The sequence below is a fragment of the Neomonachus schauinslandi genome, chromosome 2 (genome assembly GCF_002201575.2).
Source record: "Neomonachus schauinslandi chromosome 2, ASM220157v2, whole genome shotgun sequence".
In the NCBI taxonomy this organism is placed as follows: domain Eukaryota; kingdom Metazoa; phylum Chordata; class Mammalia; order Carnivora; family Phocidae; genus Neomonachus; species Neomonachus schauinslandi.
In genome coordinates this window covers 21,485,238-21,508,036 of record NC_058404.1, presented here as the reverse complement: position 1 = coordinate 21,508,036, position 22,799 = coordinate 21,485,238, and the positions used below count along the sequence as shown (strand labels likewise).

The window sequence follows — 22,799 nt, the reverse complement described above, 5'->3', positions numbered from 1 at the left end:
CAGATTAATTTATCTCTAAATTCTTTTCAGTCTGCTAAATCTTTCAAGGGCAAATATCAGATGTTCACATGTGTATTACAGAAACATTTAAACATCTTCCAGTTTTTCTGTTCTATTATTTACGGTCTTCTCCAATTGGAGAGTTGCAAGGAAACCATGGTGGTCCCGTAACACAGCTCAGCCCAGTCTGATAGCCTACTCTTTGCAGGCATACTCATCTACCAATGTATTTTTTCCTCTGAATTCTGGACCTGGTCTGAAAATTTTGCTCAGTACAGTGTTCTGGATAACCAGTACCAACCAATTGGCGTTGGCAAGAAATGAAGCTCATTTGCCATCCCTGTAAGTTTCTTCAGGTAAGTACATGGACTTACCTTATGCTATGTTTGATTTCTCTAATGGTTCCCTCTTGGCACTGTTCTGAAGGCTGCCCTTCTGTTTGGTTATCTGCCCTTAAGCAACTTCCCCTCTAACACCTGACAGTCTGGGGTTAGAACCAGAGACAAGGGTATATATTGGTTATAACACCAGACACCTACTGGGTCTGTGCATATGGACATTTTTCAGGAGAAAGTGTTACAAGTTAAAGAAGATAAAACGGTACGTTGTTGCTTAAAAAAAGTTCTTTTCGTCTTTTCTTAGTAAATAAGGAAAATATCTACTGAGCATCTTCTTAAAGGTTTTCAGGTACTACAAGTTTTTTATTAAGATACTCATTGGTTAAATCTCTTTAGGCTATATTAAGATTCCCAAATACATAAGAAAACAAGTTCCTGCCACCAAATGAGGGACAAAAATGGCAAGAATTGAACAGTGAGACACTGTCAGCTGGGCTCTGGAAATCATATAAAGTCAGAAATTATATAAATCGGACTGGACAGATGTAATCGTCAAAGTGACTTTATTACTTGTCTTGAAGTTAAAAACTTAAGTGTGTACAACTGGCAGCTTGGTTGTTGTCACCAGTGAGATATGAAGTAACAGAAAGGGAAATGTCAAGCTCAACTCGCTGACATTCAGCCCTGGACCATGCTGGAATTCCTCAGAGGACCAAAAGAACCTGATGAAACCCTGTTCCTTTAAGGCTCTTGGTCCAGCAGGATCATGCCAAAATATGATATGTACGAGGATGGCTTCAAATCACAAAATCACAAAATTTGTTCCTAAATCAACCCTTCTCCATGACCACACTCTATCTCGGATCCTTCCTTGCCAACCTCTTGCTTTCTCCTTCTGGCCTTCCATTTGCTTTAATTACATTTCCATATGTGCTGCTTGGTTTATCAGCTCCTTTAGCCTCTGATAAACTACCTTATTTCCTTGCCTCCTGAATTGCCTTCCCATCTTGGCCTCTTCCCCCTACAACAATAAAAAAATTCCCTTCTTCATTTGATAAACATTGACTGGGGTCCTACTATGCGCCTGCAGCAGGGCTAGATACATACTTTGGTTTAATGGAGCTTAGGCACAGCTTAGTTTTGACAGAGGGAGAAGGGCAGGGGACAAAGCATTGTCAGTCTGTCTTTAGGGGTGGAAGATAGTCAAAATAACAAACAGACCCTCAGTGCCTTGGGTAACTTGGTTTTCATAGCCCTGGATGCTGAAGAATTGAGTTCCAGACTCCTAGTGGCTAGTCCTATAAAGACAAAAGACCAAGAAAAAGCTATGGCCCCAGAGAACATCTCTTGCCCACCACTTTCACTCTCTCCTTTGAATTTGCTAATTGTACCCTAGAGAAAGCAGTGCTGAAGATGGGGACAATTTTATGACAACTTTCCCAAGAGAGAAGGGGCTTGCTGCAGCCTTGCTCTTTGGCTGGTAACTTCCCTCTGTTGGAATTGAGTGCACCTGCTGCTAGGGGACTCATGTGCCCTGATGTAGGGCCTTAGATATAATTGCTCATTTTTTTAAAGATTTTATTTATTTATTTAAGAGAGAGAGCGCAAGTAAGAGAGAGAGAGAGAGGGAGGGAGAGCACAAGGGGGGGGGGAACAGCAGAGGGGGAAGCAGACTGCCCTGCCGAGCAGGAAGCCCAATGCAGGGCTCGATCCCAGGACATTGGGATCATGACCTGAGCCGAAGGCAGTCGCTTAGACGACTGAGCCACTCAGGTGCTCCACTCCTTTTTTTAACTAGTCAAAATTCTGGCGCCCAGATTGAGTCACATAAGGTAAGCAGAATATTTAAATAGGACTATTGTTAGACATTTCTGCCTAGGCATGACACATATTACACTTAAATTTCACATTTTTTTTAAAGATTTTATTTATTTATTTGACACAGCGAGAGAGGGAACAAAGCGGGGGCAGTGGGAGAGGGAGAAGCAGGCTTCCCGCTGAGCAGGGAGCCCGATGCGGGGCTCCATCCCAGGACTCTGGGATCATGACCTGAGCCGAAGGCAGACGCTTAACGACTGAGCCACCCAGGTGCCCCTAAATTTCACATTTTTAAAAGTCACTTATTTGCAATTTAAAAAGTAGTGAAAGTTTAAAATAATTAGGTCATTGTATGGAATTTTAATAGGAAAGAAAGCCATTGTAAGGCATTTATAGGTTTTGAAAAGAGAAATGACATGTGAAAAATGCTCTGAAGTATTTGTATATGTATGCTTGGTATGCTTGGAGCATTTTGGTTAATTAGGACCATGGGTTCAGAAGGTGATCACCTATTCAATTTCATTATTTTATAGGAAATTGTGGCCTTCAAAGCATTATAAGTTTATGCAACTAAGATGTGGCAAAACCAAGAGTCCAAATCTTTTGCTGCCTAGTTTATTGCTCCATATTGATAAATATGCTTTCTTGATAAAACTTCTTTGGCTTGATCCCTGCTGTTGTAAACATTTTAAAATGCTTCAGAGCATTTCTTTTTACTTAGATCATAGTGAACATAAGTGAATTTTTTTTGAAGGTATGGACTCTCACTGTGGAATAGGGACATTTTTTGGATATTATTAATGCGCAGGAGAATTGACATAAAAGTTGAAGGAAATTGGACTAAATCTATATTGATCTAATATTATCTTTAATTTTGAAAAGTCCCAAATTCCTAATATCATGTTTTCCTGTAATTTTTCCCCTTGAGACTAAACCTAGGAAAATATCAGGTAATAAAGGAATTTGGTTATTTTTATGTAGCTATAATCACAGAGAAGAAAGCAATATTCTTTAGGAAATTTTGCTTTTAGAGGGGAAGTACTGTGGAAAATTGTAATTAGAATAACTTTTGCATACAGAGAGAGCTTTATCTAAAGCTCTGTGAGAACCTGACAAACCTAAATCCAGCACCTCTCGTAGCAGAACTTGGTTTCTAGCCAGAGAAATGACTTGCAGGAGCTGTATTAAATTTATTTAAACTAGAAAGAAAATACATACATATTTGAAGTCATCTCAGAAGGAGAATTTCTGTCATTTTCCTGATCTGTAAGATGATGTTATGGTGTCACCTCTTTAGTTCTCCTTAGAGCTACTCAGCTTTTAATATACAAGTAATAAAAATTCATTAGTCTGTCCAAGAATTCTGCCATTAGGCCATGTTGGAAATTTATAAGAAAATCCGGAAATTGTGTTCAGTTCAAAGTAAACAATGCCAGAAGAAGAACTGTGTTATATATCCAGAGAATAAATATTTCTTTGGGAATACAGAATTTTCCAAAATTCAAAGAAGGCAGAAATGGAAGGATTTGTAGTGATAACACAAGGAGCTAGTCTTCCTCATTCCTGCTAGTGAGGAATGGGAATAGCAAGATCTGTGTCGGAAAACCTCATTTTGTTTGCCCTAGTCTTTATAAGAATTGCCACAATCAACTGATCTAATTCCCTTGTGACTATAGCTCAGTAGAGACAACTGGATTTTGTTGTTTACACCCCTAGATGCAGAATATTTTAGGGGACCTGGCACCATTCCAGAGTATAGAGACCAAAGCCAGCATTACTCAGTTAACCAAAACTGGGCTCAGGGGTGGGAAACTGGTAAGAAGGTCATATATACTTTCTCATAGAAGTGACACTGACAAGGTAGCAAACAAACAGGTATATCAATAATAAAAATAAAGACGACACAATCACACTTACTCTTTATTTTATACTTATACCAACAGCATCCCCACAAAAGTAAGGGTATCTTTCAAGACGCTTCTGATTTGAATTAAGTGACAAGTATGGTAATGATTTTTTTTTAATATTAATTGTAACTAAAAAATGTTAGCCTGCCCCCATTAAAAGTCCAGAAGCTGTCACTGTGTAGTCAAAACAGTCTTTGACTTAATCTGCCATCTTTTTGACTTGGGCCACACTGTACCTCATTTTTACTGTACACCTTAAGATACAATTGCAAATTTTTCGTGACCTTGTGTCAGGGGACGTGACTTTCTTAGAGGAGCACTACCAATGATTCAGAACCCACCCAGCAAAGCGAAGTCGATGGGCCAAGTTTGCGGACCGACGCCTGGACACCCCCGCACACCAGGGCTCTTTGAAGTTCTGCTGACTTGGCTGTACCCTGCGGTGCTGGGTTCTGGCGCAGTCAGGTGCTGCCCGGGCAGGCGCAGTTATTTATGACTGCGGCGTTGAGACAGGAGTGCCGGGCGGAGGAGCAGCCGGGATCCGCCCCCTTCCCCAGGATCTCCCGGCCCGACACCCCCGGTCGCCCCAGCTGAAGGCCGGCTACAGGGTACCCCAGGCCGCACGTTTGAAGGGCTCGCCCTCGGACAGCATCGAACCTCCGCACACCGACTTCTCGCGAGGTTTCGTTCCCCCCCCCCCCCCCCCCCCCCCCGCCGCCTCTTAGGTCTGCTGCGGGCAGCTCCCGCAATGGCTGCACTGCGGAGGCTCCTGTGGCCGCCGCCTCGGCTCCCGCCTCCGCTCTGCCCTCACCATCCCTTTCCTGGGCGGTGGGGGCGGCCTGCGGGGGTAGCCGCGGGCCCGCCTGGCCGGCCCTTCTCCTGCCGGGAGGAGGAAGAGGGGGCTGTGGCTGAGGCGGCTTGGAGGCGGCGGAGGCGCTGGGGGGAGCTGAGCATCGCGGCAGCGGCCGGCGGGGGTCTGGTCGGCCTTGTGTGCTACCAGCTGTATGGAGCCCCACGGGCCGACTCCGCGTGGGCACCCGCCCTGGGGCACCCCTCGGAGAGCTCGGCCGCAGAGCCGGAGGACCCGCCCCGCGGCCGGGGGCTGCTTCCCATCCCGGTTGCGGCTGCCAAGGAAACGGTAGGTGCGTGAGCGCGTGCGCGCGCTGGGACTGGCCCGCAGGTGACGCCCGAGGGTAGGGCCGCCAAGGTGTTCCACCTGAGCGCCGGGAGGGAGGGTACGACAGTCCTGCTGGGTGCGCTTGGGACTGTGGGCCACCGTGACACCGGACATTGGAGGTTGTCGCAGTGTGAGGTCTGCGGCCGCAGATGGGTACCTCCCGGGAGACCGAGACCGAGACGTAGGCCAGGCAGTCCAGGGTGTGTTCACCCAGCTGTTGGGAAGACATAGATGATGCTGTCATTGATGCATCAGGACCTCAGAGGTTGCTGCAGGTACCACCTATTAACCAAAACCCCAAACCAAGACAAAACAAAACAAAACGACTACAAAGAAGTCAAGGGTATAACAGGCAGAAAGTGGAGGCCTGCGTATGTGAGAGATAGGAACGCCCGGGCTGGACCAGGTAACAGCAAATGATCCAGGCGGTCCAGTGCAGTAGGATGAGTTCTGAAGCAGTGGTCTGAGGTCTCAAAAGCAACGACATTATTGCATAGCACTTTATTAGTGCCAAGGGAATAAATGCCAAAACTGTATAACTTCCTTATTATAGGTCAGAAAGAATGAAGATACCCCCAGATTGGAAACGGAAAAAACAAAAAATCTATTCAAAAGAATATATCCCGTCCCACCCCACCCCCAAATCAGAAACTCTTAAGTAAGGAAAATAAGTGAGAAGATGGATAGGACAGCACAAATAGGAAGCTGAATGAGGCTAACTCCTACAGAAGATCAAGTGGAAATGTTCAAGTATCATTATGCAACTGATAATGTAAGGTAAAGATGAGGGTAAGAGTGAGTGGGGCAAGATGCTTTTGTCATATCGTTGTATTTAATAAATAGTCATGTAAATGACTAGGAGTCACTTAGGGAAATTTTCTTTGCAAGACTAAAGAGTGTGAAGGGCTTAGATGACAGTAATTTAGGAAAGAGGTAGCTATTCTGTTTTTAACTTTAATGAAATGTATAGATTCTTTATTCTTTGCCCAAATACATATTGGTGGTCTGAGGTGAGTGCATCAGTTCTTTTGCTGGAGGTCGTTGATTCATTTAAATCAGGGAATCTACTGTGCTATGGACTTTCTAGCTGCAAATTATAAATACATAGGATAAAGTACTTCTATACAATGAATACTTAAAATGCTAGCAGGAAATACCCTCAACTTTCATCTCCCACTCCTCTTCTCCCCACCCCCCCATACATTAAACTTGTGTCCCCATTGACCAAGACAGAATTTTTCATCAACCATAGTTGATCTGGGAACAGATTAGGAAGGTAGAGAGCATTAAAACAGTATTTTCTTCTTTTTTAAAAATTAATTTTACTTATACTTTTTTTTTAAGATTTCATTTATTTTATTTGAGAGAGAGAGAGCGCACACACGCACATGCCTGGGGGGGGGGAGGGCAGAGGGAGATGCAAACTCCCTGCTGAGCGGGGAGCCCCACTTGGGGCTCAATCCCAGGACCCTGAGATCATGACCTGAGCCAAAAGCAGATGCTCAACCAACTGAGCCACCCAGGTGCCCCTAAAATTAATTTTACTTTTAAAGTTGAGAGATAGTATGTAGTTTTTAAAAGACCACACTTAATAGTGTCTTCCTCATAGTTATGAAAATTAAATGAATTAATACATTTTGAATAGTTAGAATTGAGAGATCACGAACAGTGGGGAAGGGTAGAGGGAGAAGCAGACTCCCCGCCGAGCAAGGAGCCTGATGCAGGACTCGATCCCATAACCCTGGGATCATGACCTGAGCTGAAGGCGGACGCTTAACTGACTGAGCCACCCAGGTGCCCTGAAAACTTTTATAATCTCTTTTTACCCTGATATTTGAAACTCATAATAAAGAGCTTTATGTGGGCGTTTTTTCATTTATTGTGCTAGGAACTTGAGGATCCTTTCAATATAGAAATTCATGTTTGAAAGTTCTGTATGCTCTTCTTGTATTATTTCTTTGACAATTTCCCTTTCTCCATTCTCTCTGTTTTCTTTTTCTGGAACCTCTGTTAGTCTGAAGTTATGCCTCCTGACAGATCCTAATCTAATTTTAATCTTCTATTCTAACTTTTTGATCTTGCTTGTTTTTATGGGAGATATCTTTGACTTTATCTTCCAGCTGTTCTATTGAAAGTTTTATTTCAGTTATCCTAATTTTTTAACCCAAAACTATTTTTTGTTCTCTAATGTTCCTGTGGTACAGCCTTCTGTTTTTGTTTTATGGCTGCTAAATTTCTCTTTTTACTATAAGGATATTAATCATAGTTTTGTTTTGTTTTTTCATTGTCCTCCACTTCATGCATTGTGTTGTTTCTTCCAGGTTAATTTTTATTCCTGTTTGATTTTCTAAGCTCTCACTTTCATTTTGGAAGTTTTCCTCACGTATCTGTGGTTGTTGCCTTCTATATTTGAGAGCTACTCAGAAGCTATTTGTACATGAGAATGGCTTTTCATTTGGTGATCTGGGCTTTTTAATAAAGTGGCATCCAAATGTCAGTGTTTTTTTTTTTTTTTAGTTTGTTTTGTTTTGTTTTAGAGAGGGAGGGGGGAGCGGCAGAGGAAGACACAGAGAGAGAATCTTAAGCAGGCTTCACGCCCAGCATGGAGCCCAAAGCAGCCCATCTCAGTCTCACGACCCTGAGATCATTACCTGAACTGAAATCAAGATGCTTAACCAGTTGAGCCACTCAAGCGCCCCCAAATGTCAGTGTTTTCTAAGTCCTTTTCTCTGGTGTCATGGAGTTTCTCCAAAGAATAGGAGAGGTTGGAGGAGCTGTAATCTAGATGCAAGTTCACAACTCCTTGAATTCCCAAGGTCTTAACCTTTCTGGGGTCTGTATCTCCAGTCAGCTCACTTCCATTTGGTTTCCTCCTCCTCAGTACTCAGGTATTGCCTCTGCCCGCCTAGGTCAATTATCATTCATCCATCTCCATTTTATAAAAATTTGATGAATTCTTTTGATTGTTTTAGTCTCCTTTCCTTTTTCTCTTTCTTAGTTCTTACATGTTTCTATCTTTTAAAAAAATTTCTTTTACTGTGATTTTAATGTGGTTAAGAGAGAAAGAGATGGAAAGAAACTCATGAGGTCAGTCTGCCATTTTTCAGAAATATTTAAGCGTTTTGCCACTTTACTCATTATGCTCATTTGATTTTCCTGAACTGGTAGAAATTATTCCTTTTGTGGTTTAAAACTGTAAGAACCTTTGATTTATAAAACTTCTTTTAAGCAGCATGTTATGCTAAACATAAGCCTAGCAATAAATTAACCTGTACATGTTATGAGACTATAGAATTTAACTGATAGGCATGAATAGCAGTAGCTTACAGATATACAGTTCTGTTACCATAGCCTTGAAGATTTTTGTTTTTAAGACATTGCCTCTCAACTTCCTCCAGGAGGCTTTCCCTTACTCTATAGATATTAAAATGCCCTTGTTTATCCTATACTACTAGGTGATGACTTTTTGCAATTATTTTTTGTCTTCTCTGCTTTTTTTAGCTCTTTAAGGAGAGGCATTGTGTTGGTCGTGGTCTCCTTTATATCTTCATTGCTTGATATGGGGCCTAGGCCTGGTAGACACACAATAAATATTTGTCAAATGAATAAGCCCATGCTAAACATTTGCACGGGACATATGCACTGAAAAGGCACAACCACATTCTGTGAGAATTAATAGTTTAATATTTTGTTCAGCTAAATGCTGGTTATTTATAGCATTAGGAGTCAGAAGACTTCGGTCAAGGTCAAAATTCCAGGCTTTGGGAGACCAATCACGTGACACTGTATTTATTTTAATTGTGCAAGTTTGGCTTGCCAAAATTTTTCAGTAGACATGGCCTTGAACTTTATTAATATTGTAAAGAGATGGTGACAAGATTCTGTTTTGAACCCTACAATTTTAGCCTTAAAACATTATTTTTATTAGTGGGAAAAATTTTGTTCTAGGATTGCCCTTTTGTTTCAGGTTCAAAAAAAAAAAACTTAGGTTGCTTAATACACTTTAATCCATATTTTACTCATTGTACAGAACACATCTATTTTATGACTTGCACATAGTTTTACTCTCAAGTGGAAAAGAGAACAGTATTTGTATCTTTTTGGTATAGTTCTATAATAATTGCCAATAATCAAGCATTTTTTATTTCTTTCACTGTATATCTATTCCAACCTCTTTTTAAGGCAGCACATTTTGAAACAGGAAGTTATGCTTATTCTTTCCCAGAATATCGAAGACTTTATAAATGGAGAAGATCCCTCACTTTTTATAGAGTGAGGGAAGGATCGGTTAATTTTGTGTAGAGGAACATTTTGTAGAGGAGGCTACACAAGGTGGGTGATCCCCGCTTTTTGCTTTCTGAATCACTCAGTGTCAAATCCACCAGATTCCACGCACATTTCTTCTAGTGGCCTGACCATGTTATAGATTCACATACAGTGATTTGAGTATAGATTTTTTTTTCTAAGTAAATCACAGAATAAAATTTGGATGAATTTGGAAAAAAAAATATATTCTCTTTCTGGTTATACCAAACCAGGAGTTATAGAAGTGCAATACTTTTTGTCTGGGTTGCAGTGAAAGATACTTACAACATTTTATGGATGTCTTTTTATTCAGATCCACATTGGGAATCAGGAAATGAAGCTGTCATGACTTTGAACTTAAATTAAAAAATCCTCATCTGTAATTCTCTTCTAAGACTTGGAAATTGTCAAATAATGCACAGCAGTCAGTTTGAATGAAGGTGTATACAGGTTTTTTCCCTTGATCTACATAATCTCCACTTTAAAAAAATATAACATTGAGTTGTATTTTGAATTGGAATTCAGGTAAATAGTATTTGGGTTTAATGTGACTTCCTAGTTGATTCTCACATTCTGACATGTAATTCTGTTTATATAATTTGGGGCTGGACTGTTTATGAATACTAGGTAAAGTAAAATGTAGCTTTCCTCTTATTGATTGAATATATAATTTATCTTTAATAATTTTTGGAAATGGATGCCATTTTCTGCCTAAAGATTAAAGAATATATTTGAGATTATTAAAACAGTTATATTAACCCTAAATTTTTGAAGCTTCTTTGAGGGAGGTTTCATTCATCCTCCATATAGCACATAAATTTTGTAGCTCATAAGATTTTAATAAATTCTTATTTGATGACTGAATGAATGAATTCTAAATCCTGAAATAAGTTACAATATTTTATTATTACAGTTCTTTAAAGAGCTTGCTTTCACAAAATCACCTCATCCATGCAAATTTGCATTTGACTTTAGAGATTAGAAAATTAATGCAAGGGAAAATAATGGGTGTATTACTTCTTTGTGTTATCTTTGAGGATTAATGACTGGACACTGAGTCATAGCATTAGTAGTATATTTGAATTCAGTAACTAATTGCAATTTCATTAGATAGTAGATGCAGAATGCATACATTTTTGTTTTCTTCTCTCTATATGAGAAGACAACAGATTCATTCTCTTTAGAGTCCTTAATCTTTTAGTATTAAATACTTTAATATTTTACTTTGAGGTGGTTGCTCATGTAAAATTATATATCTAAACTATTGACTACCAGATTCCCGTCCCAGTTTTCCAAAAGTTTCTTAGTTGCTATCAACATAGCAATTCTGTCACTAAATGGCTCCTTTAATATCTTCCCCCTCCATTTCTTTCTCTTTTAAATAGTATACATAAAATGCTAAAGAGTATTACCTTTCCTGTTCCTGGAAAAGTATTAGGGGAGATCATTTATCTTAGAGTACATAATTCTATCCAAATGATTAATATTTTTTAAGATTCATGTATTAAGCAGTTACTTTCAGGTTCAGAGCCATAAGATCAAGATTTCCATCTCATGTCCCATTTAGAAACAATTTATCCATCTTTCCACTCATCCATTTATTCATTCAAATACTTTACTCAAGAATGTTTATTGAAGTGTAGTAGGTACTAGAGATATAGTGGTGGATGAAATAAAATTCATGTCCTTTTGTAGCTTACAGTCTAGTGAGGATACAGAATAATTATAATGCAATATGCTAAAGTGATTTGATGGGAAAAATAGAGTATACTATGGGATCGTATAGGAAGGAGATAAAACCCAGGCTTGGGACATTAAGTGTGGCTTCCTGGGGGAAGTTAAGTCTAAATTGAAATTTAACAGAGAGGTAGGAATTATTAGGGAAACAGGGAGGCAAAGTGGGTGAAGAAATGTGTTCCAGGAGGAAATAACATGTGTGGGAACAAGCATAGCGTGTTTCCAGAATTGAAAGATCAGTGTGGATGTATAGCAGAGAATTTGAGGCAGGAGTGATCAGACAGACTTTAGGCTACAAGGTAATCAGGAGGCAGATAGTACAAGACCTTCTAAGACTTATCAAGGAATTTGAACTTTACCTTAGGAGTAACAAGGAGGCATTGACAGATGTTTAGGCACAAGGATGATATAATTAAATTTGCATTTTAGGAATATCACTTTGACTGGATAGGGATTGTAGAGGGAGGGATGCAATGCTGAAAAGGAGGAGGCCAGGTAAGAAGATTACTTCTTAGATGAGAATGTTAGAGGGTATGATTCTCTATATTCTTTAATTAAAAAAATACATCTCAAACGGTTTTTACCCATAATATTTCTTTAGACAAGAAATGGTTATAACTTTACTAGGGAAATAGCAGGGAAGCAATGAGAAGTTGCTGCATTGGAGAGAGCTTCAAGAGGTAGGATCAACAGTATTGATAGTTGACTAGATTTTAGGGATGAGAGAGATGGAAGAATCTGGGATGATATTCAAGTTTTTGTTTGGGACACTGGGTGGATTGTGCAGCAGTTCACTGAGACGGGTCCTCAGGAGAAAAAAAAGGTTGGGGGGAGTGTGCTGAATGATGTTTTTAGAATGGATCAAGGTGTCTTCTGGATAGCTGAAGGGAAACTTCCAGTTGGATACATAGGTCAAGGCTTAGGAGAGAAATCTGTGCTATAGCAATAGATTTGAAAATCACCAAGGGCTGACTGGGTGATAGACACTGGGGAGGGTATGTGCTCTGGTAAGCGCTGTGAATTGTGCAAGACTGTTGAATCTCAGATCTGTACCTATGAAACAAATGCAATATATGTTAAGAAAAAAAAAGAAGATAGCAGGAGGGGAAGAATGAAGGGGGGAAATCGGAGGGGTAGACGAACCATGAGAGACGATGGACTCTGAAAAACAAACTGAGGGTTCTAGAGGGGAGGGGGGGAGGATGGGTTAGCCTGGTGATGGGTATTAAAGAGGGCAGGTTCTGCATGGAGCACTGGGTGTTATGCACAAACAATGAATCATGGAACACTACATCTAAAACTAATGATGTAATGTATGGGGATTAACATAACAATAAAAAAAGGAAAAAAAAAAAGAATGGATGACATTGTTCAGAATATATAGAACATGAAGAGAAAAGCACCTAAGGAAGGAGTCCTGGTGAGCATCAGTGATTTAAAAAACTGTCAGAAAAATGGAATCCTGCAAAAAGCTGAGAAGTAATGTCTAGACTGGTAAAGCCAGGAGAGTCATGGAAGCCAACAAAAGGTAGTACTTCAGACAAGAAGTACTGTAGTCAGTTTCAATGAGCACGACCAGAGGAGTTCATCATAGATGAACAATAGAAAGTGGTCACTGGATTTAGCAATAAGAAGGTCATGGATGATCTTGGTGAGATTTTGGAGGTGAAAATCAAATTATAGTTGGAGAAGCTGAGGATAAAGGTAAAGAAAAGGTGATGTGGACAAGATGAGTCAGAGTTGACAACACTTTTATAAATTTGGCCATGAAAGGGAGAAGCGAGGGCAGTAGCTTAAGGAACATGGAATTGATTTTTTTTTTTTTTAGAGGAAGACCCTTAAATATGTTTAAATGTTGAAGGACAGAAGAGGAACACTAAACCAAAGGAAGGAGAGGTGATAATTGATTTGCCAAGAACCAATGTACAGATGGAAAATGAAAGTTAAAGCACAAGGGAAGATTTTAATCTTAAATAATAGGAACAATGCCAGAAATAGTGTAATGGGAAGAAGGGATGGGGACACAGAGATTATACATTTTTAGTGGCAAGTGGTTGAAGGAGTTCTTGCCTGATGATTTCTATTTTTGCTGTGAAATAGAAAGTGATGTCATCTTCTGAGAGCAAGATAATAGAAATTTGTAGGGTAACCACGATAGAGATTTGGAGAGTGGTGGATTGAAATAGCCATTAAAAAAAAACACAAACCACTAGAAAACCATGAAATCTTTTTTAACTTGCTCATGAAGTGTAGAAGTTTTTCAATGGATATTTCTACATGGTCACAACTTTTGCTATTTTAATTCTTGTTTATTTTATTCCACTTTTAAGATGTATAAACCTTAGTAATATGATCTAATTAGTACTTTTTTTACCCATGATGTAATATTTAACTTACATAGGAAATGGACCAAACTTACAATACACTAGAGATTTTATTCTTTTATTTAAACTTGATGGGCAAGTTTAAACTGGAGGCTGTTAGTTCTCACTGATCGCCTGTAATTGTTGTTCCAAACACTAAGAATTTGAGTAACTTTACTTTGTTTTAGTGTAAACACACTTGTATTGGAGAAAAATGTGTTTAAAAAAATCAAACAAGTTTTATTTATGGCGTTGTCTATCTAGCATTAAAGAAAATGCCTAGTCATTTGTGTACTAAACAGGATTTTCTAGACATGTTTTTCGTCTTCCTTTTTAAGTAACCCTTTGCTCCTTAATGCTTTGACGTATTGATAGATTATATAAGCAAAATAAAATGTGGAAATTTAGTGCTGTATCATTTAATTGATTAGCGTAGTAAGTGTTTGTTCATCAAAGAGTTAATTTTCCAAATTGGAAAGTAGAATCCAAGTTTTTTGCTTTGTCTGCATTCACTAGGTTACCTTTTATTCATTTAATACTCCAGCTCCAGAATTTAGAATACAGAAAGTGTATATAAAAGAATTTCAAATAATTCCATTTTTTTCTGCTCTCTGATAAGGATGGTATCTATCTAATTGATATGTAAATATTGACTGGATGAGATATTTGGATGATCTCTTTCTCTGGAAGGGTTATAATGGATTATTCAATTGCTTGGAACAATTCAAAATGGATTTTTCCTAACCGGTTTCACATCAGGTCAGAAAGGCTCTCATAGGTTATGTCCAGTTTAAGCTAGCTCCAGCCTGTTAAAATTAGTTACATTCAAATAGGATCATCTAAACTTCTTCCAACTGCAGTTGACCTTTGAACAACAGGGGTTTGCACTGTGCGGGTCCACTTTTACGCAGATTTTTTTTTTCCATAAATACAGTACTGTAAATGTATTTTCTCTTATGATTTTCTTAAAACATTGTCTTCTTTTTTTATTAAAGATTTTATTTATTTATTAGACAGAGAGAGACACAGCCAGAGAGGGAACACAAGCAGGGGGAGTGGGAGAGGGAGAAGTAGGCTTCCCACGGAGCAGGGAGCCCAACATGGGGCTCGATCCTAAGACCCTGGGATCATGACTCGAGCCAAAGGCAGATGCTTAACAGCTGAGCCCCCCAGGCGCCCCAAATGTGGTCTTTTCTTTAGCTTACTTTATTGTAAGAATCCAGTATTCAATACATATAACATACAAAATAATTGTTAATCAACTTTCAGTTTATTGGTAGGGCTTTCTGTTAACAGGAGGCTATTGGTAGTTAAATTTTGTGGTAATTAAAAGTTATACACGGATTTTCAACTGCACAGGGTTTGGTGCCCCTAACTCCTGCATTTTTCAAGGGTCGACTGTACTTTAATTTTATTCTTAATACTCTAAAGATGAAAGGTGACTTGTAATTCTCCGTATATGTACAAGCGCATTCATTTATCATCCCCAAGAGATTAAGACAGGTTTTGAAGCTGTTACTACCATCAGACTTAATGATGGAGTCCTATGGGCAATCATAGGCAGCTTTTGGACTAGGGTTTGTGCTGAAAGGAGATCAGTACAACTTTTGTTGTCAGACGGCTTTCTCCATACTGAGTCCTATCCAAATAAATGGATCATATTAGGATTTTATGTCCTCCTAGTAAAGAAGCCAGTCTGAGTGACCTTTTGGTCCCGTGCTGTGTACATGTATAGTCGAATATGCCTGTCCTGTTCTCCTCTGATCTGCCAGCCCTGGTGATTGCTTGATCATCATCAAAGTCAGATAAGAATTTTGATTCAAGTGGTTTATAACACAGGCTTAATCAAAGTGAATACATCCTATCTGGGGAGTAAAATTAAAATCTGTAATTCATACTTTGATATTCTAAATTTTATTGGAAGCACAAATACTGGGTGCTTTTATGAACTAAATATTTAATTATCAAAAATATTTCATATGTATCACCAAATAATTAAAATCTAGAACTTATCCTGAATTATAGTAGTTATTTTAAAATTTTTGTAAAACTGCAGGCAAGCAGGCAAACTTATCAAGGTTGGGCCATTTGCTGGCAAATTATAGGAGAGTAGCACTTTGTGTCTTAGGTGTTTTACCCACATCCCCCACCCAACAGAATTCAGAACATGGCTAAAGCCACAGATTGGCTTGCACATTGATCTTCAGTAGAATGGTGAAAATTGGAACGATATGGAGAAGTGAACCACAGAGCGATTATCTGAATGTCAGATAAATAAGAACAGAAGTTACTCAGGGACCCAAGGGTATGTTATTTGATTATAGGCTGATAGAGAAGTTCTAGAAACATGTCTCTTTCATATTTTGGTTATATGTTTTATTAAGGAAGGTTTCTTAAAGTCTACAGAAAAGTGCCATTCTCTCTCTCTCTTTCTTTTTTTTTTTTTTTTTGAGAAAGTGGCATTCTTAAATGTACTGTAAAATTCAAGTATCTACAGCTATGCTTTCTTAATTGTAGGAGAGCACAGTGGCTCCCTAAGGAGTGAGTTTAAGTCCTTTGGTACTAGTACTGGGGATCAGGGTTTTGGCAGACAGAGGGGTCAGAGGTACCTAGAAAAATCTGTGAAGGCACCGTGGTATCCTACTGAGTCACTCACAGCACTACATCCTAATCCAAAACCGACTGTGATCTTCATGTAATTGTTTAGCTTGGGAAAATATAGAGCTTCCTCCCTTTCCTTTCCCTCACTTCCTCCCTCTAAATGATCTGCTTGCCCATTTCTACTTATGAATGCCCTCTACAACTTTAAATTCAGGGATTAAAGAAATTATGGAAATAACATTGGTTAAAATAAGTGAAAGTAAGGTGCCATAAGAAGCAGATAGCTTGGGATCAGGAGAAATGAGTCACCTAGCCTTTACTTACCTGGGCCCTGAATAGCAGAGTCAGCTCCTTTTAATTGGCTTTTCAGGAAGTCTCAGAAAACACTTTCATTTACATTTTACTAGCCAGAATTTAGTCAAAATAGTCATTTTTACTTAGCTTATGTAACTATCTAACTACAACAAAGCCGGATGAATGTAACCTTTATTCTATGTGCTATTGTGCCTAGCTAAAAATCAGTTTTCTTTCTAAGGAAAAACTAGAGAATGAGTAATAGGTATCTATCCATCTTTCTTAGGTGTGAAGTATATTGTATTAGGAAAATGGCCTTTTTTTTTCTTTTAAATGAAATGAAAATGCTCATAAATAAATTATGGAATGCCCATTTAATAAAATAAATGGTTTAGACTTTTGGTTTTAACAATATAGCATACTATATAATCTGTCATAAAAATATTTTAAACATCCTTTTAAATACCATACTGTACTCATAAGAAATTAAGGGAAATTGCCAGGGGCAGAAATAAAGAGGAAACTAATAACTAGAACAGCGTGAGCTGTGGCTTGCTTGGGCGAGCAGTGGATTATTATTCATAGAATTGTAGGCATTTGGATTTTAATGCCTGTTTGGGGATGGAAACAAGACCTTGGGAAGTTGAAATTGAGACACCCAGAGCCCTCTTCAAAAGAATGGACTAGAAAAAGTCATTCTCTTAGTGTGATGACAGGGAAACCTGAAGATGTCTGCCTGGACTGCAAGTGGAAAAAAAAATCTTCTGAGAATGTATAAACATGGTCCCTCACTACCTCATATGGGTTCAGAGTTAGAACTTACATTACCCAAACAGAGAAAAAGCTGATGTCACTGACAGAAAGAAATAGAAAACTTTTTTGGAGGAAATACCGTGAACACTGGCCATATGTAATTCCTACAGAAAAGATCTGGAAGAGGGTAAGCTCATAATCCCAAAGTACAAAATATATGAAGTTTTATTAAAGAAGAGTTAATAAACTGAGTGGGTTCCTAACAAAAAATAGGATAATTTGGTTGAATCTGTAAGTTAAGTGTATGCAAAATGATTAAAGATAATGAAAAATCAGTATGAAAAAGAATTAGTAAAGAATTTCTAGACATGTAAAATATAGTCCTTGAAGGCTGGATCGTTAAGGCAGCACATAAGATGTAATTGAAGAAGCAATTAGTAATCTGGACAATAATTTTGAAGAAACTACACAGAATGTAACACTTTTAAAGAAATGGTAAACATTAAGGAGAATTTAATAGACATGAAAAATAAACTGAATCTAAAATTTGTCTATCAGGGGGCACCTGGGTAGCTCAGTTGTTAAGCGTCTGCCTTCAGCTCAGGTCATGATCCCGGGGTCCTGGGATCGAGCCCCACATCGGGCTCCCTGCTCGGCAGGAAGCCTGCTTCTCCCTCCTCCACTCCCCCTGCTTGTGTTCCCTCTCTCGCTGTCTCTCTCTCTCTGTCCAATAAATAAAATCTTTAAAAAATAAATAAATAAAATTTGTCTATCAGGAGGTACAGACTGAGAGAATGAGAGAGGCAATATTCTAAGAGAAATGGTTGAACAGTTCCCAGAAAGGAACAAAGACGTTAATCCCAAGATTTAGGAAGCATAAACTGTCCTGGGTGGGATAAATAATAATAAATTTGTAGTTAGCCAGATTGTAGTAAAACTGTAAAATCAAAGATAAAGAGAAGCAGGACAGATTTGTACTAAAGGATAGTAGCTGGCCTGATTGAAGACTAATTTGTAACACTGGATAGAAGTCAGAAGATAGTATAATATGTCTTCAAAATGCTGAGAGAAAATAATTGTCATCTTAGATTTCTATACCTAGGTAAATTGTCATTTAGGAATGAGGATAAAATCATTTTTGTAAGATTGGGACAGCTTCAGAATATCATTGAAAGAATTACTAAAGAATGGATATTCTTAAACATTGACTACATACTACAACAAAAATAGTAATTATTACTATGTTGAAAGGAGTTAAAACAAGGTGGTCCTCAAATATTGAACTATAGTGATATGGAAGACAATAAGGCTTGATTAAAGGTTAAGTGTTCTATGTGGGAAACAAAAATAAAATTAGATGTCTACCTCATGCTGTAATAATCAAGGTCGATTAGAGTCCTAAATGTGATTTAAAAAAAAAAAACCCTCAAGATATTTAGAGGAATATATATGAAGATAAAATTTTGGCCCTATGCGGGGGAGGATTTTCAAAACAAAACAAACAGCACAATCTAGAATGGAAAATACTGCTACATTTCACTTCATTAAAACAAAAATTTCTAATAAAATAAAAGTCTTGGAATGGCAGAAGATACTTATAATACATAGCACTTGCAAAGAATATCCAGAATAAATAGCAATGATCTACAAATAATTTTTTATTTTTTATTTATTTTTAAAGATTTTATTTATTTATTTATTTGAGAGAGAGTGAGTGAGAGAGAGCATGAGCTGGGGGAGGGACAGAGGGAGAAGGAGGAACAGATTCCCTGCAGAGCAGGGAGCCCGATGTGGAACTCGATTCTGGGACCCTAAGATCATGACCTGAGCTGAAGGCAGATGCTCAACCGACTGAGCCACCAAGGTGCCCTGCAAATCATTTTTTAAAAAAGACAACACAATAGAAAAATGGACGGGGGGTTTGAACAGGCCATTCAAGAGAATGATAGAAGACCAAACACATGAAAAGATGATCAACATCACTAATAATAGGGAAATGCAATTATAACCATAATGAAGCACCATTTTTTACCAATTAGACTGGTAAAATTAAAAAAAAAATTGACAACTTTTGGCAACAAAAATTCTCATACTCTGTTGGTAGGAGTACAAATCTTTGGAAAATAGGTTGACATTATATAGTAAATTGAAGATTCACATGCCTAATAACTCAGAAATTCTATCTAGGTATAAACTCTTGGGAAACAGAAACCTGTGATAATGAGACATGTTTAACAATCTTTTTAGATGTCCCTGATACCTCCATTTCTAACCCTACAACAGCTACTTCAAAATGTTGTGTTTCACTCTGCCTGCAGCACACCTCACTTTGTTCTGTCTCAAGCAAATGACCTCCCATTTTCACAGAGAAAATGATCTATCAGAAGTAAATTTGCTCAGTTTCTTCCTCAGAACTGAATTTGCCTTTATCTTTCTCTCATTTCTAGTTCCATAGGAATAAAGGTATCTTCCTGCAAAACTAGAGAAAGGAGTTTGGAGTCCATGATTTTTCTCTAGCAGTGCCCAGTAGTCTAAGAGATGGAGCAGTTCTAGGTGATAATGTAATGTGGTGATAGAATTTTTTTCCTTGAATTTTGAATTTGGGAAGTTAGAGAGCTTTGAGACTAAGTTATTAAATGGGCCAACATTGAATGTTGACATTCTCTCTGACATGATTTGGGGTGATGAGGAAAACCATGAGTTATGTTTCAAAGTCCTCTTTAAAAGTGAGTAGGAATGCCTACAAGTTGCCGTTGGCAAGGTTGTTAAGTGATATAACCAGGGCATATCTACCTCCATCAACATCAGTGATACAGAATTTATTTGGCAGATATTAATGCCTAAGTGAAGTTGGTGGCAGAGAAGAGCAGAGTGCCTTCATCATCTCAGTGACAAAAATACAAAAATAAAAAAATTTGTTGATAAAAGACAGCTGACCACATTTATTTAGTTCCACAGGAATGTTAAACTTGGGAATATGTTTAAGACCAGTTTTTACTGATGAAGGAAGATTCTTGAAAAAGTGAACATTCTACCCTTGGCCACATAAAATCCTTGGATAGCTTCTCCTTAATTTTTAAAATATAACACAGTCCTACAATGTACTCTTCTCCAGGAAGAAATACCAGATTTTTGGCGCACCTAGGTGATTTAGTTAAGCACCTGACTCTTGATTTCAGCTCAGGTCATGATCTCAGGGTCATTGGATCCAAAGCCACATTGGGCTCTGTGCTCAGCGAGGAGTCTGCTTGAGATTCTCTCTCCCTCTCCCCTCCCCCTGCTGTCTCTTTCTCTCTCTCTCTCAAATAAATAAATAAATAAATAAATAAATAAAATCTTAAAAAAAAAAAGAAGTAACACCAGATTGTCTAATTATAAGCTTTCATTTTCTGCTTCTTGTCAGGACATTCACATCATTTCCAAGATTCAGGGTCAATTTAATATACAGAATTAGATTCAAATAGGATTTTATTAGGGTAGGCTAATTTTAAAGATTTTTTATTTATTTATTAGAGTGAGCGAAAGAGAGAGAGTGCGCACGTGCGCAAGCAGGGGGAGGAGCAGGGGGAGAGGGAGAAGCAGACTCCCTGCTGAGCAAGGAGCCTGATGTGGGGTTCCATCCCGGGACTCCAGGATCATGACCTGAGCTGAAGGCAGATGCTTAACCGACTGAGCCACCCAGGCGCCCCTAGGGTAGGCTAGTTTGTACTAACACATAGACCCTCAAGTTTCAGTGGATTAACCTGATAAAAGCTTACTTACTGTTTATGTAATAATTCTTGGGTTGTGTACAGGTTGATAGGAAGACTCCTGCATGTGGCTCTCCTCCATGCTGTCATTCAGACATCTAGAGTGATGGTGACTTTGCCATCTTCAACAAGTGGTTTCCAGGGTTACCAGTTAGCCAAAAAGGGGTGATGGAGCATAGAGGGAGCCTTCTTGTGGGAAGGTTTAATGGGCCAGGCCCGGAAGTGGCAGGCATCACTGCCATTCATATTACATTTTCTAAACTGAGTCATACGGCCACATCTAAGTGCCAGAGATACTGGGAAATGCACTCTAGCTGTATGCTTAGAAAGAAGAATGACTTCATTAATATAATTAATATATTTTTATACTACCAATTACTTCAAACATCATATCCTTAACTTTTTAATTCTCTTGTAAGAACTGATAACTCCTCAAGTTTAAATAGGAATTTTAATTGAAAGTATGTATATCATATATAACATGTGTAGATTTTATATTGTCCCCAGGTAATCTAAGTAAATTTCAGTCTGCAAAAATAATCTTACTGCACTGATGAAACCTGAAGGAGAATCTGCTTTCCTACTTCAAGTCTTACAGGTTTCTTTGTGGTAGGAGAAATTCATTGGCCTAATCTCTACAACCACCTCCTCTTTGAGCCTGATCAAGAGCCACTTTCCAGCTATATACTCTATAAATCTGCTAGAAATTTATGAACTTGCTATGGTTCCTGCAAATAAGCACTGCATAGTTCTGTATTTGGAGATAGAGAAAAACTTTATCTGTTTCCTTGAGCATCAGCTTTTTTGTCTTCCTTCATAGGTAACTTCTAGATGAAAATATTTCAGACTTTCTTAGATAATAAAACTGAATCCCCACATAAAATTCTCTAAGTATAAAACCTTGAGAACAGAAGTTAGAGAGTTCATATTAATTATACCTTTAAAAATGTTTATATCTCAAATGAGATGTGTGTAGAGAGGTTCAGTTTTAGGGCTCTGCCACCATCTGTCTTTGTAACAGTAACTGAGTCATTTAACCTTTCAGGGTTATCATTCTATGAAATGTCATAGGTAGGGATGATTGATTTGAATTTGTAAGGTCCATTTTAGCTATAATAGTTGTTTAATCTTAAAATCACTTTATTCTTCCTAATATTTTGATTATAACTTGTTGCTTTAAATGTTCTCATCTTTTTAATCCTCTCTAAACTTAATTTTTTTAAGTTTTTATTTTAATTCCAGTTAATTAGCATATAGTGTTATATTAGTTTCAGGTGTACAATATAGTGATTCAACAATTCTATACATCACCCAGTGCTTATCATGACAAGTGCACTCCTTAATCCCTGTCACCTATTTCACCCATCTCCCACCCATCTCCCCTCTGGTAACCATTGATTTATTTTCTATAGTCTTGTCTCTTTCTTGATCTGTCTCTCTCTCTCTCTCTTTCTTTTTTCCCCCTTTGCTTGTTTGTTTTGTTTCTTAAATTCCACATATGAGTGAAATCACATGGTACTTGTCTTTCTCTGACTTATTTTGCTTAGCATTATACCTCTAGCTCCGTTTGCAAATGGCAAGATTTCATTCTTTCTTATGGCTGAGTAATATTCTATTGTATATATATTTTAAATCAAAACACCAGTTTTATAAACTTTGTCCCAGATAATGCCTTTTCAGCTTTCATTCATGTTAAATTCAGGGACATTTAAGTTCTCTCTGAAAATAAAATGTCAATGTAATGGGAATAAACTGCC

General features: G+C 38.2%; 1 protein-coding gene across 1 annotated transcript in view; it reads left to right on the top strand.

Annotated features, from left to right (window-relative positions):
• Nucleotides 1-4,800: 4,800 nt before the first annotated feature.
• Nucleotides 4,801-22,799, top strand: part of MICU3 (mitochondrial calcium uptake family member 3) — a 104,471-nt gene continuing 86,472 nt past the window's right edge. Inside the window, 1 exon segment of the mRNA XM_021694133.1 lies at nt 4,801-5,201. Within this exon segment, the coding sequence (XP_021549808.1) occupies nt 4,812-5,201 (390 nt within the window). The 5' untranslated portion in view covers nt 4,801-4,811.